The sequence below is a fragment of the Pyrgilauda ruficollis genome, unplaced genomic scaffold (genome assembly GCF_017590135.1).
Source record: "Pyrgilauda ruficollis isolate IOZ18807 unplaced genomic scaffold, ASM1759013v1 scaffold100, whole genome shotgun sequence".
Lineage (NCBI taxonomy): Eukaryota > Metazoa > Chordata > Aves > Passeriformes > Passeridae > Pyrgilauda > Pyrgilauda ruficollis.
This window is the reverse complement of record NW_024508102.1, coordinates 1657850-1673264: the sequence shown is the minus strand read 5'-3', so window position 1 is coordinate 1673264 and position 15415 is coordinate 1657850. Positions and strand designations below refer to the sequence as shown.

The following is a 15415-nucleotide window of genomic DNA, read 5'->3' as shown; positions in this document are numbered from 1 at the left end:
CCTCATGGGTGGGGAAATGCCCTGCCCTGGGTCAGGCAGGGCATTCATGCCACATGTATCTGGGTGTCCATCACATCACATCACATCACCTAGACCTGAATCCAAAATTACTTTGTCCTGGTGCCGTAACTCAATGAGAAATACTCAGCTTTGAGAAGTTTGGATGAATCAGATTGGAGTTAAACCTTTTCAATTGCCCTTTAACTGAATGTGGTGCTGGATGCTCAGCAGGGATTCTTGCAGGTGTTTGTGTCCTGGAAGAAAATCCAGTTGCTGCACAAGGGGCTTAAGTTTGGAACTGTTTCTATCTCAGCAGTGTGTAGATTTGTGTGGTTTTTCCTTTTTCCTAAGCCAAGGATTTTAGCTGGCTCTGGCACACACAGGATGTTGAGGTGGCTGTTTCCCCAGGGTTAGTGAGGGTGAGCTGTTTAAATGTTTGGGAGGCTGCAGAATGCAAAGTGCTGGGTCTCTGTGTTTGGGTACTTTCTTGGCTTGCTGTCCTGTGGCTGTTGAGGGTTCCAGGTGAAAATCAGGGTGTACATCTGACATAGCAGGATGCCGAGGGAATTACAGGAGAAGTGTGTGTGCATGGCTTTGCTGGACACTCTGCAGGAGCCCGAGTTATTCAGCTGGAGGAAAGTTGAGCTGGAGTTGGTGTTTAGGTTTGGTAAACTCAGATATGTTCACACTCCTCCCTTGTTATTTTAATACATGGTTTCTTTTAAAGGGAAATTAGATTTAAAAATAAGCCTCAAGCTTTTTTCTCTGAACTGTCTGTAGTGTCATGTACTGAGGATAGTCCTCAGTACATGAGAACAAAACCCTGTCTGAGAGTGAGTGCCATAAATATGATGTAAATACATTATCTCATTAGATTTTTATCTAATCCCATTGCCTGCTGTTGTGCAGGCTCCTGAGGCAAGCAAGGCTGAAGATGTCCTAGGTGGTCTTTCAAATCTAATATTGAAGTGGGTTGGAAATTAGGAGAATCGACTTTTACCTCATCCTAATTAAGACACTGAGAAACCCGCCCAAGTTTGGCATTGCAAAGTGCCTGATTTTAGAACAGAATCCGATTCCAGAGGCTGGGTGCCTGCTGAGGTTTGAAGCACCCCCATGCTGGGACCCAGGTGGGCTCCACAGGCTCTTTCTTCCTCACTGCTGTCAGCTTCAGGAATCAGCACAATTTTTTTAGGAATCAGGACCAGGATTAGGATAAAGCCTTAAGCTCTGAAGACTTCAAAGCTTTGCATCGTCATCTTGGTTCTGTTACAAGGACAGTGAAATCCATCAGATGACTTAAACAGGAGTCTGTGTCCTGTGGACTTGTGTTGGTTTTTTCCTGGTGCTTCTTTCCAGTGATTTCTTGAGCCATGGTTTCTCACTGCACAGTGGGGACTCTGTCAGAGGTGACTGCCCTGTAAGAGATGTTTGACCTCATCCTGTGATCCCCATGGATGACTTGTGGCTGTCCTGGAGTGTTGTTAGTAACCACCTTTGCATGATTTTCAGTTCCTGCATTGCCCCTGTGCCCCCTTCACAGCTCCTTTCAGCCTGGTGCAGGCTGTGAAGCTGTGTCTGAGCTCCTGAAGCTGTGTCTGAGCTCCTGTGGCTCATCTGCTCTGGGTCAGAACAGCTGAAAATGGAACTTGGAGGATGTGTGGAATTCGTGCTGGATTTGGCATTTTGGAAATATTTCCTCTAATCTCAACAGAAATTATTTCACAGAAGGAGTGAAACAGGATGTGACCTTGACATTCCTTTTCACTGGAAATAAAGACTAAAGAGAATTGGTTTAAAAGCTCTGAGGATCCTGGTTGTTATTGGGTGTGAGTAGTTACAGCTGAGATATAATTATTTGCTGGGACAGCCACAGAAACCCTGAAATTGTTTGAAGTCATGGAGAGTTTTTATCCTGCATATATTTAGGAGTCTGACAGGCATATGTACATTCCTTCTGTACATTAAAAATGTCAGGCTGGGAAAGGCTCTGCTGCTGAAAACAGCTTCTGGCTGGGAGAGCTGTATTGAACAGAGAAAAGGCTCAGAGCTGGGTCTGTTATTCTTGCAGAGAAGTGTGCAGAAATATTTAAAGGGGTTTGGAACATCTTATTTTGTATATGTTCCCCAAAGAACTAAGTTTTTTTTCTGGTGAGGAAAAGCTGTTTGAGGCTGTCTTTGTAGGCAGGGTTAGAGCTGGCATTTGGGTGAAACCAGGGCTGGAAGCTGCAGATCCACCATGAAATGTGTGGGAACATCTCTCTTTGCTGCCTGTTCCATTACTGGTTCAGTTTTCCAGCATTAGGGGTGGGTGCAGCTGCCCCTGGCAGCTCTTGGGGAGGGTCTCTGCCCTTCCCAGGGCCCTCAGAGCAGGGCAGGGCTGTCAGCTCCATCCCTCTGTTTGACTGCCTGGCTCATGCCCTCAGCTCTCAGCACTCTGTTTTTCAGCTCTAACCTTATCTCTGTACAGATAGTGCAGACAAGTAATGACAGCTCCTAGGAGCTATCTCAGGATTTGGGAATCATTTCCTGCCTTGGCCATTCACTCCTGATCCTGCTCTCCGACAGACTGGATTTCAAGGATGCTTCTGGAGTAAAAGGATGTCCTTTCTGATTTCCATCCTTCTTTTCCTTAGGAACTCTTGTCCAAGTCTGTGCTTTCTCTGCCTGTGTAGCATTGACATGACAAGCAGAGCTGATCACAGAGCTCTGTGGCTGCCCAGGTGTGTCCCCTGTGTTCCCATCTGAGCCACCATGGGGTCACTTCTCTGTTTGTCCTCCTCCTCTCCCTGTTTCTGCTCTCTCCTTTCCCTGTCATTTGCTCTTTGGGCACCCAATTAAAAAACTCATCAAGAAGGAATGTCTCTGGAGTCAGTGGTGTGTCGGTGCCTTGTTTGTGTCCCTCACTGTTGCCAGTTAATCTCTCCTCACTGTGTCTTTCTTTAGCCCTCGGGGACTCCTGGTTAAGCTGGAGCTGGGATTGGTACAGGCTTAAATGGAGCCATGTGAGTGCTGGGCTGCTGGTGTGGGCTGTGTTCAAGGGTAAAGTGTGCTCCAAACGCTTCAGTGGAAGCTTTGTTGTGGCTCTGAATCCTCCAGTCCTGTGTCCCCCTCCTCGAGGGCCTTGCCTCTCATCCTGTCATTCTGCTCTTTGCTATCAGAGCAGCTCATTTCCTTTTCACTCCAGCACAGTGTTTCTCCTGCCTGTCCTGATGTCCTGGGCTGCAGCCCAGGGATCCCTCTCAGCATCCTGGGGTCTCTCCATGTGCATGAAATTGAGCACTGCAGTGCCAGCACCGATTCAGAGTCCTCCTGTCACTGATCTGGGCAATGTCACAGGGGAAGGGGGATGTCGTGTGAATCTCTGTCTCACTGCTTTCAGTCTCCCTAAGGCAAAAGTGCACTCTGTGTGCAGTTGTTGGTACAAAATAATTGCATTTGCTTTTTTAATTGCTGTAGGGAAGGGGTAATTCGGTCCCTGAATCTCTGTCTCTGCTTGACTTGGCCTATTTACCTGCTTTTCATCTGCCCCGGGTCAGACACGTCATGGTTCAGTGTTCAGGCATCAGGGCTGGGCAGCAGCCAGGCTGAGGGGGTGTGAGCAGGATTTGGGAAGGGGTGGGCAGCAGCCAGGCTGAGAGGGGTGTGAGCAGGATTTGGGAAGGAGTGGGCAGCAGCCAAGCTGAGGGGGTGTGAGCAGGATTTGGGAAGGGGTGGGCAGCAGCCAGGCTGAGGGGGATGTGGGTGTGGGTGACATGGCACAAAGTGAAGGGCCAGTGCCCAGGAAGAAGCCATGACTTGGCCTATTTACCTGCTTTTCATCTGCCCCGGGTCAGACACGTCATGGTTCAGTGTTCAGGCATCAGGGCTGGGCAGCAGCCAGGCTGAGGGGGTGTGAGCAGGATTTGGGAAGGGGTGGGCAGCAGGGGTGTGAGCAGGATTTGGGAAGGGGTGGGCAGCAGGGGTGTGAGCAGGATTTGGGAAGGGGTGGGCAGCAGGGGTGTGAGCAGGATTTGGGAAGGGGTGGGCAGCAGCCAGGCTGAGAGGGGTGTGAGCAGGATTTGGGAAGGAGTGGGCAGCAGCCAAGCTGAGGGGGTGTGAGCAGGATTTGGGAAGGGGTGGGCAGCAGCCAGGCTGAGGGGGATGTGGGTGTGGGTGACATGGCACAAAGTGAAGGGCCAGTGCCCAGGAAGAAGCCATGGTGGCCCAGAGGAGCACTGGAGCATGCCTGGCTGGGCAGAGCAGACCTGGAGAAGTCTTTTGGTGCTGAGATGGGGAGAACATGGGGTGGTAATTGTCTCTCTATAGAGAGGTCTGAGACTGCACGAGGAGGAAGGTGTCCATGTTTAAATAAAGTATCACCATCCCCATACCCTTCTCAGTGCAAGGTGCTAGAAATCCTACATTCCCACTAAGATGTGTATTGGATCAGATCTCTGTGGGTGCTGGAAACAAACATTCACTTCGAGGTGTGTTGACATTGTCTGACAGTGAGCAGAGGATGACACATTTTCTGCCGTCCCAAAACCCTTAGTTGACACATCCATCCCATACAAGGACAATGGCAGGAGGGGGAGGGCATGTGCTCTACCACAATTTTTTCTGCACAAGTTGCTTTTGATGACATTTTTACTCCAAGCCCAGAGCTGTGTGCCTGTCAGAAGGGAACAGTGCAGATGGACATGTTGGGCTCCAGACATGATGCTCCATTGCTGTTGGCTGACTGACATGTCCCATGGGATTCTGCAGCTTGTTAAATCATCTCACAAAGGAGAAGGGGGAGGGAAAGCCCAGTGCAAGGTTGCCAGCTGTAGCCAGCTCAGTGCTGCAGCATCAGCTGCTTGGTGGTTTTGATCAGGAATTTGTGGCTGCCCAGGGTTTCCTTCTATTTCTCTGGAAGTGCTCAATGAAGGGAAGGCCAAGGGAAAGTCTGGCACCTTTCTAAGGAATTGTGCTGCAGTGGAACCCAACAACCTCCACCATCTGCATGTGTCTTGCTAATTTTCCCTGCATCTTATTTATTTTTTTAATATTTTATTTACTTCCACGTAGTGCATTTTCTCCAGTGCAGTGAGAGCAGAGCTGAGCTGCAAATGGAGAGTGAGGGATGTTTACCTGAGCAGTGCCCTGGTTCCTGTTTGCAGTTCCGGGATAGTGGTTTATGACTTCGATAATGCTGCTCAGTTCACTGAATTTCTGCAGGAATGTTTTTGTTCCTTTTGCTCCTATTCCTCAGAACCCCATCTAGTCAGATGCAAAAGAAGAGAACGGGCCACAAAATCAACATTCAGTAAACCTCAGTGAGAGGTTTGTCAGCATTTAGTAAATGCTGTCAAATCTCTGTTCTCTTTTAGGGATCACTTTCCTGCCTTGAATGAACCCAGACTATGTCAAACCCTCCCATCTCCATGCTGGGTGGTTGCCTTCCCATTTTCCCTGCTCTTCCCCTGCCATCATGCTGGCTTTGGCCAGGGTGTGGACAGGGGGATGCTCCTGCTCCACACACATCACACCCCAGATCCTGGACCCCTCCCAAAGACCCTGCTTGTTTTTTTCTGACTCAATGGCTGACCCTTTTTGCACTTCTCCCAGCCAAGCTTGTTTGGCCCTGGCCCTGAGGTCAGAGCCAGTGTTGGAGCCTGTGCTGTGGGGCTGCTCCTGCTCTGGCCTGTCATCAGCTGGGAATGCTCCTTAATGGGAGTGGGTTGCAGAGTGCCTGTAATGCTTTTAAGAATAAAGAGCAGCATGTGCACTCAAAGCAGACCTATATTTTTCCTGTCCTGCAGCTCTTTATTTGCCCCTGCTCAGAGGGATTCTCTCATGTAGCACACACTCCACGCCTGGCCCAGCCTTTCTGTCCCCACTGCCACCCCCACCATACATTAAGTTTAAATAAATGCATTTTCACTGCCAGGAGCCATCTGTAAGGCTAGGGCTCACCTCTTCCTAATGGGGGGTTTTAGCTTGGATGGACACATTTCTATTAGTGATGCCAACCCTGTCTGGTTCCTTTCGAGTGTGAGCTGCAAGCCCAGGAGTTAAATGTGTGGTTGTCATGGGTCTGTGCTGACCCAAAACAGCCTCCCCTGGAAATGAGGAGTGGGAGATGGTAGACTGGTTCTGAGGGAAGCAGATGAGCTCATCACCTGCCTCTCAGTTCCTGAATTGATCCTTCACAGTCTGCTGCTGCTTCACAAACCCATGCAGGTTTCCTGCTCCTGGCCACCTGCTGCACCTGAGGAACAAAAGGCTCCACTCCTTTCCAAGGGAGAAGGGATCATTTGGCCATCAGAGGATTGGTTGCTGCACTGGTGGAAATGCTGGTTTCTCACAGCACCCTTTTGACCTTACACTGGCTGAACTGTCTGCAGGTGTTGGGCAATGAGGCTGGAGCTGTTGGCAATTGTTGTTGAGAGTTGTTGCTTCACTCAGAAAGAGCTGGTGAAGTGGGAGCTTGAGGTCTGGCTCTGTGCAGAGGGCCAGGCGTGCTCTGACTGCTGCAGTGTGTCAGTCAAAGTGGACTGAACCTGAGAATTTTCACTGGAATCCCTGGTCAGTGGCTCTGCTGGAAGTGGATCTGAGTACAGAGCTCAGGCTCAGCACCTCTCTGGCTGTTGTGTTGTGCCATGTCAGCTGGGTCACTTCTGTGTGTCCTGCCTTTATGGTGGTCGTCGCTTTTCCCTGTCCGTTCTGGCATCTTGAGCTCATGACCCTTTGACTTTGAGGAAAATCTACCCACTTTTCTTATAGCAAATTAAAATCTGGGCCAAGAAGTTGAGGAGTGCAGAAGCTCATGGCTTTGGCTTCCTCTGCAGCCGCTCCAGTAGCTGGAGTCTGACCAGCTGTTCTCCTTGGGCTTTCTCAAAACCTGCCAGGAGGAGCTGAGAGTCCCTTGCCCCAGCAATACACTGCTTTCATCTCCTCCAGCCTTGCATCAGCCATTTGTTGATAAAAGCTGTTGTAGTGTCTGGTGGTTGGGGTGCATAAGAAGCGGGGTCCCTGCTCTGTTGGAATCCCACCATGCCAAACCCTGCCTGCTGCCAAGGTGGCTGCAGCAGTGCCTTCCTCACACATGTTTCAGAAAAACATAAGCAGCTTCCTAGCCCTGAGGCCTTGCTCAAAGCCTTTGGGTTGTTTGTGTTCCCTCTGTAAGCAGGAAATACCAATCGAGGGTCGCAGGAATGCAGTGCTTGTGTGGATGTGGATTGCTGGGATGTGTGACTGACCTGCTGTGGTGGCCTCTGGGCAATGGACTCGAGGGAATCCGCCTCCAGCCCTCACTGCCCTCCTGACACTGTCTCTAAGGCTTTGAGTGAAGTACACAAACATCTGGGGCCACTGCTTTAAACTTCCTGGTGCCTTTGGGCCAAGCCACTCGTGTTTGCTTGTGTTTCATCTTGCTTTTTGTTTTAGGTGTTGGGTGTGTAAATACAGGGCGTCCATGGCCTCTGCACAAGCACCCTGAGCTCTCCTGGTGCTTCCTTAACCATGTTAGTGAGGACCAGTGACCAGCCCCAAAGGTTCATCATTTGAGCTGAAAACACCACCTTGTTCTCTAAGCTTGCTTTAGCTCCTTGCCTCAAGTGGTTTTGGGAGAAAAGTTACTACTGCAGTTGGGAAGAAAGAAATGGAAAAGCAAGAGGACAAATGGGGTCCTGTTTAAAGGTACTTTGGGATTTTACTGTGACCTAAAGCATGTGCTTTATTCAGCAGTTTTCACAAGCAGGAAGTTTTATTTAAGGCCTTGCTGAATCACAGAGCAAGAGAAAACTGAGCAGAAGAAATAGTTTAAATGGAGCAGATTTTGCTGTTTTCAGAGCTTTCCTGATGTCCTCAATGTTCAGTCTTAGTTGTCTTAAGCAGATGTCATCAGGAGCATCTTCAGATGCTGCCCTGGTGCAGCAAAGGACAGGTGAGCCCTGGGTAATCCTTTGAGAACAGAGAGCACAAGGTAAAAGTAACCCCTCTCTTTGATGTGAAGAGCTTTTTGGGGATTGAGGGAGAAAGGCAATCAAAAAGCAGCAGTGGTCAAATTGGCTCCAGATCTTTACTGGGGACTGTATTTACAGCATTCTCCTCATTGGGGTTTCTGTTTAGAAATCAGAAACAGCCCAAAGTCACAGAGAGTTCTAGGCTTTGTCATCTGCTTTTCTCAGCACCCTGTTTCCATACCTCAGGAGAATTGTGTGGCCTTTCTGGCAGAGCTGAAGAGGAAGAGGAGGGAAGGGAGTGATGTGCTTCGCTGCAGTCCCCACATCTGAATATAAATAGTTCTCCTCTTGGATCCTTCCAGTCTGATCTTATGGGTGATTTGACCTTTCTTTGATAAAAGCTTTCTTTATTTGCAGGAATAAAAAGGCAAAGGGGAGGAGAGGACACAGCAGATGTTTTTTTTTCAAATATCTTTAGATCCTGGCAGTTGATTTCTGCAGCACCCAGCACTCACTGCTGGGCCAGCTCCCTCCTGGCCTCCAGCTTTTCTCCTGCTCTGAGCTCCTTGAACAAACTTTGCATTTTACTGTAAAGCATTGACCTGGAGATTTCTAAGGAAGTGTTTTATCATGGGGACACCACGCTCCAATGGGGACAGATGCCCCAGGCTCTGATCCCCAGCCCTGCCCACTGCACCACTGACCCTGGTTTTCCTCATTTCATAACTTCAGCTGAAAGAAACACTTGTGTTAATTGCTGCTGGTTTTTCATGTGTTCACCCTCAAGCAGTTTGAGCTCAGCTTCCAAACACTGCTCAGTTTAATGTGTAAAACCACGGGACGCTGGCACTGCCCAGGTTACAGCCCAAGCAAAAGCAGCACAGGTGCAATGTCAGAACTGCTCTAGACTGCACACGAGGCTTTCTGGCACTAGTTCTAACCATTAATTGCCATGTTAAATCCAGCAATAAATTATTTGGGCAACCACACTGCAGGAGCCCACTGCCAGGAACAAACCCCAGCTGAGTGCTGCTCAGTCCCCTTCATGCTACAGGACTGCAGCCTGGATTGGGCAGGGCACTCCCACCCACCCTGAGTGGGGTTTTTGGTGTCTCACTGACCTTCTGCATGTGGTTTAAGCCATCATCCTGTGAACAGTGTCAGTGCTGGAGGTGCACTGCATGTGTGTATCCTCCTGGAGCACAGGGTGGTTGTGTGGCATGCAGGATGCCTCAGGATAAGCCTCTCATCCTTTGCAAATTGGATTTTGTGGCTCACTTGCCTGTCCTCTTGGATAAAGTTTCCCCTTAGCTGCCTCTCCTCTAGCAGAGCTCGGGTTCTTCTTTAGACTGCAAAGCCTTTTATAATGCTCTGCAGATCAGGAGTCACTTGGAAGGGACAGGGACAGACTTTCCATTTCCCACTGAAACATGCTCCAGAGTGAGCCTGCTGCTTTGTTCCCTTCTGGAGTTCGCTCAGTCTGCAGGAGATGCCCGTTGGTTTGGTTTGGTGCCTGTCCTGCTGGGTGGCACTGAGGTGCTCCTGGCTGGCAGCCCCCCAGTGATGCCTGCTGTTCTAGAAAGCCCCTGTGCCACGTGAGTTGTTGTGATTTCATACTGGGGAGGAAATGGATTGTTCAGAGAAGGCCAGCTTCAAACAGAGCCACAGCTGGCTGATTTTAAACCATTTCAGCTGGGAATCAGAGGGTGCTGTTAGGTTTTACCCCCAAAGAAAACAAAGCAGGAAAATGCACCATGTTAGCATAAATGGGATTTTCAGGGCTTGTAATAAGCCCCGTGTAATTCCTAAAAGGATGGCATGTAAAAGAGGCCAGCACACACAGATGATGGGCTGTACTGGAGAGCTGAACAGTTCCAGTTTGCTTGTAAGAATGTACTGGTTTGAGTTTCATGCCTGTTTCTGGGAGAGGGCACTGGCCCTGGTGAGGGACAGCAGTCACCACACTCCTCCCACAGCAAGCTCAGGAGCAGCCCTGGCCTCTTGCTTGTGCCATTCTGTGCTGATGTGAACAGGACACCCTGCAGGGGCTGGGGAAGAGTAATCCTTGCCAGGGTTAATACTTAAATCTGTGCTACTTGACTTTTGAGCAAGGGAGGGAAGTTAATGCTCTTAGAAGTGCTGGGAGACCACCTACTCTTTGGTACAGACTGCCAAGAGCTGACAGATGGAAGTGATTTTGGGACAGTGAGAAGTCAGTGTGGAATCACAGTGGTGACCAAGAGCAGACTCTGCATCCCACAGTCTTTGACTTACACCCACCCCTTGTGACTCTTGCTGTGGAGAAGGACAATTTCCCAGAGCCATCAGAATTCTTCTGTGGGGTGTGAGTTAGCAGTGGGTCGATGGTTTGCTGTCTCTTGTGGTTCAGTCTGATAGACACACGTTCCTCTGAAGATGCTTTTTGGCAAGTATGGCTGAAGGATGTGAGCAGTGGGAGCTGTGACTGGAGAGCAGGAGGGTGAGGTGAAGCAGAGCAGAGATTCCATGTGCTGCCCCTGACCACAGCTGTCAGGTACCCACCTTGGTGTGAGAGCTGTGCCAGCCCTGCCCTTGCCCTGTCCCTCTTTGGTGTTTGCCTAAGTGTTCCCTGTGTGTTTTTTGTCTTGCAGCATCTGGAGGGGGCCAAACGTGAACTGCGTTGACAGTACAGGATACACCCCGCTGCACCACGCTGCCTTGAATGGCCATAAGTGAGTCCTGTTCCCAAGCCTGGGGTCGCAGGGGGTGGATGCTTTGTGCTTCCCTGGCCACCGTTGTGTGGTTCATTCACCAGCTGAGGCACTGCTGCAGCACTACTCCATCTTCAGGGGAAGTGGAGAATGTCAGTGCTTTGGCTGCTGGGTGATGTTACATCTCCAAACGCTGAGGTTTTCAACCACCCTTTTGTTTCTAAGCAATTTGGATAAGCTGTAACACCGTGTGAAGGAGCTCCCCTGGTGACAGTCCCTGCAGTCCTCCTGGTGGCCGGGGTGTTCTGGGCCTGCACCACTTCACAGTTGCCTCGTGTACATATCACATTTTTAAGTCATTTTAGTGTGGTAGATCTCGTGTTTCTCATTGCTGCCTGAGATACTGAGAAATCAGATAGAGTTAAAATCTATTCACCCTCGTTGTGCTGGTGCAGTTCACTGTGCAGCAGAGGCTTGTGGCTGACTTCAGCCCCTGTTCAGCTCCATTAGTATGGAGTTAATGGGGATCCTCCCTGACCTCATCTCAGCGTTATTTATTTCCTTTTTTTTCATTTCCTTTGGCAGCATTTAATAGGAACACTTACAAATCCCATTTCAAGAGGCTCTCTGAAACATTCCTGTTCAGATTAACTTCTCGTTCAGTACTTGCTGCAGAGTGTGAGCTGTGAAACAAGGACTGAATGTCTCACTGAAGTTCCTGTCTCTTGCAGGGATGTTGTGGAAGTTCTGCTGAGGAACGACGCGCTCACCAACGTGGCAGATTGCAAGGGCTGTTACCCCCTGCACTTGGCAGCCTGGAAAGGAGATGCTGACATAGTGAAGCTGCTCATCCACCAGGGCCCTTCGCACACCAAAGTGAATGAGCAGGTCTGCCTGATTTTCTCTGTTGTATCATTGAATCACTTCCCTGGCATGGAGAGAGACTCCTTCAGCTGACTCCTGACCCTTCCCAAACCAGTAGCAATGGTTGTAAGGTCCTACTTGCTGGTGGGATAGGAGGGGCACTGCCTAAAGCAATACATTCAGTTCTGAGTTAGTGGTAGGATGAAAAGGTATTTAAGTTTCATAGACAGACACATAATTGTGAGAACTGCTCAACACTTAGGATGTGGTCTCCTGCTTCTGGGCTTCTAAAACTAACCCACAGTTTTCCTTTCAGCTGCTGGATAGCTGAGCAGGTTTCTAGTTCTGCAGAGGATCCATTGGCTCCCTCCTTTGGGAACTAATCCAAGCAGCTTTGTTCAGTCTCTTTGGCCGTGCTCTCTTAGCTGCTCTCCTGGCTTGTCTCTGGCACTTGCTCCAGTTCACTAATTTGTAAGTTCTAAGATAATTTTAACACTACTTGCCCCCAGATAAATCCCTAGCTTAATCTTAAAAAAATATTTTTTTTTCAATCAGGCAAGAATAAAAAGCCTCTTGGATTTGTTCCTTTTGCCAAGCTGATGGTTTTGGTCTGGGGTGCAGAGGGAGTGAGGGGTACGAGACAGCTGTGTCCACTGCAGAGGGCTGGCTCCTGTGGAACTGCCCATGGACATCAGAGGTATCTCAAATTCCAGGGAACTTCTGAAATGCTACTGCTGGAAGGCCCAAATATTCCTGTTGTTGCAGAGTTTTGTTTACAGGAACTGGTTTAATGAATGAGGCCAGCTGAGTGCTGTCACTGAGCTGGCCCTCCCCGGGTGAGTCTAGCACAGAGTGACAGGCCCAGACCAGTGGCTAAAGCTGCAGTGGGCTGTGGTTGTCCTGTCCCTAAGGCAGGAACATCTGAAGACCCTGGGAATCAACTCCTAAACCACTCAGGTGTTCTTTCAGGAGGAAAGGAATAAACCAAAATAGGTTTGCATGCCTGCTTTGCAGTGCCAGCAGGCTAAACCTGGACATTCATTCCAGAGGTAATTCCCAGGTGGGTCAGACACCCCTGGCCTGAATTCAGTTCACAGTCAGGGTGAGCAGCTGTGGAGTCCCTTCTGTTGATTTGCTCCATGGTAGTTTTCAGAAGCTGGGGAGCAAACTCCTTTCACTGGCAGGTTTAGGAGTCCCAGTCCTTCTTTGTGGGGACACGAGTGCCACACTGGAGTTTTCCAGGATGGGTAAATCGATGCACCAGGCTGCCCCAGGGATAACTGCTGCTAAAACATCATGGAATGAAAAATCTGATTGTAGTGCAACTCTCTATCATTCCTCTACTGAGCAGGAATGACGAGGGATGTGTGTTCTGATGTCTGGTGACAGTTGTGCAGTTTGGGGCTGTGGTTAAGAGTGTCTCCAGGCACTCAGTCTGATTGCATGGGCTTGAGTGCAGGTAACCCTTTCAATCAATCTGACAAGAATTGAGGGAGAACCCATAGTGTGAATGTTCTGCTCTGAGTAGGGCAGCTAGAGGGGTGATCTTTGCAAAAATCCAGAGCTTAGTATGAACCTTGCAGGTAATGTTTCATTAATGTCTGTTTAGTAGGAACCCAGTTAAATGAGAGAAGTCAGCTGAGGAGGCTGTGCTTGGAGCCTGGTCCAGGTTACAGCAATCCCAGCTGGAATGGCTTCTGCTGGCCATGGCTCTGACTGGAACAAGATGCTGTGTCCTGCCATTCCACCCCTTGGAGTCACCCATTGCTTTGTTGCTGTATCTCACCCATTTCATTATCACATTTTTTTCTTTTTCCTCTTCCTTTTTGTAGAATGCTCTTGAGATCAAAGAACTCAAAAAGTACGGCCCCTTTGACCCATATATCAATGCCAAGGTGTGTACTTTGCTGTCAGCATTTCACTGCATCATCACTCCAAGCTGCACTCGCGTGCTTCCAGGTGCAATAATACCTGTTCACTTTGCAGCTGCTTGGGGAAAAGGAAAATGGGACCATTGATTTACTGTGGGTTTCTCTCTTCAAAGCAGTTGTAGAAACATAATTAAAGGAAAGCTTTTCCTTACTTTCCTGGGGGCTCCTTCCTTGCTTAGCCTTGTAGGACTCGCAGTGATGGTCAGTTTGCTTGATTGGGCTGGATGACTTCCCAAAGGTAATGTTACCTCAATTAAATGTTCTAGGTTTTGTTTCATGTGCTGATGTTGCTGATAAATGCAAAGAGAAGGATTTTTTTTTTCCCTGCTTAACCATGGTTGCATTTTCTCTGTGGGCTGTTTGGAGTGAATTTTTATGCCTTTTCTCCTACCATGCATAATGCTCTGTGTGTTGTTTGAATGGACAGTTAATTCCTGTGGTGGTGGTGGTGGGGAGAAGGGAGGGCAGTGATGTTCCTGCCTCCCTTCCCAAGTCTTCCATGTCCTGCTTATTACATCAGTCTCTCTTTTGATGTTCAGTCTGTGGTGTCATTTGACCCTTCAGCCCTGGTCTCCTGTTCCTGTTTTCTGGCTTGTTTTGCTCCTCTCTTGTTTTCAGTTGTTTTGAGCTACAAAAGACACAACATCAGCTTATGCAATGTGCTGAGACTGAGCTGTTGAAGAAGATTCCTATGCAGGATTGGGACGTTGAAGATCAAATTCCTGGTGGTGGTTTCTCAGACCATTTTTCAGTTTTATTTCTAGTGAATCTACAAGCCAGGGGTGGCAAACAATCTGCTGCTCTGTCCCGAGACACCTCTGCCATGAGCCACCGTGCCACAGCTGCTTCCAGACAGTTGTTTTGGATCCAGCCATCCATGGCAGATTCCTCTGTCAGAGCTTCCCCCTGCTTGGTCTGCAGGACCTTAGAAACACACAGCCAGAGCTCCTGTGCTTGCTGGGAGTTAGGTGTGGTTTTCAGAGCCCTGTTTCAGGGGTGCTGGTGCCCACCCTCTGAGCACAAATGTGTTCCTGTGAAGCTCATCCAAATCGGGGATTTTTGCAAAAATCCAGATAGGAACTTTGTGCTTAATGTATTCTGTGGAAACATCATAGTTGAGCAGTTCAGTTGCCTGAAAGGAGCTTCCTAAAACATTGTCAATAACCAAGTAAAATCTTACACACTCCAGTATTGGGATGTTGAATGAAGAAGGAATGTTAATTTGGTTTTTATACTGTGGAGAGATGATTTACACACAGTTGTGGGGCTCATCACAAGTTTTGAGCAGCTTTGTACCAGTTCCTGGCCAGCTGTGATGAAGAGCATGTGGAGTTGTACCTGTCACACAGACTGGCATTTTCTCAGGAGCAGCCAAACAGCAGATTGTCAATAGGGCAGGACTCTGTTGGACACTCAGACAGTGACAAAAATCAGTGACAGTGACAAAAATCCTACCAAGGAATCTTAGAAATAAGGTGGGTGGGACTGAAGGGCCGTGTAGCCACTTTCCCCAACCCTGGGGCAGGATCAAGTCTCCTTACACCATTCCTGACCAGGATTTGCCCATCAATTTCTCAAGAAATTGTGAGAAGGACAGCTCTGTGGCCTTTCTTTGGCAGTTTATTCAACCTTTCAGATCTTTGCAGGTCAGAAAACTTTCCCTTATTCAAACCAAGTCTTGCTGTGCTCAGTCAGAGCTGTGTGTTGGGAGCAGGGGGTGCAGAACGGACACAGCACTTGAAGGAGCTGTGGATTCTCCACTTGAGCATGGAGTGAGGAGCAGCAGGGCTGTGTGTGGTGAGTGGTATCACATTACCAGGGCTTGTAACCTGTGCTGGAGCCCGTCAGAAAGCAGAGCCATCCCTGCTCGTGTCCTGTTTGTGCTCTGCAGACGGGCATTGCTCCCAGCTCCTCTCTTTCAGCTGAGAGCTGGGGGGATGCAAGGATTCCTGCAGGAATGCAGCCCCTCGGCCCTCATGAGCGCTCTATTTTCCTAAGT

General features: G+C 49.1%; 1 protein-coding gene across 8 annotated transcripts in view; it reads left to right on the top strand.

The window, feature by feature from the left end:
* The window catches only part of ANKS1A (ankyrin repeat and sterile alpha motif domain containing 1A), a 74587-nt gene that overhangs the window by 5710 nt on the left and 53462 nt on the right, over window positions 1-15415 (top strand). For 5 of the 8 annotated variants that reach the window (XM_041468023.1, XM_041468040.1, XM_041468013.1 and 2 more), the window contains exons 2-4: window positions 10562-10642; window positions 11353-11509; window positions 13318-13380. In XM_041468023.1, the coding sequence (XP_041323957.1) occupies window positions 10562-10642; window positions 11353-11509; window positions 13318-13380 (301 nt within the window). Of the gene's footprint in view, window positions 1-10561; window positions 10643-11352; window positions 11510-12156; window positions 12183-13317; window positions 13381-15415 lie in introns of those variants that run through there. The other 3 variants (XM_041468031.1, XM_041468067.1, XM_041468049.1) reach the window with 2 other exon arrangements.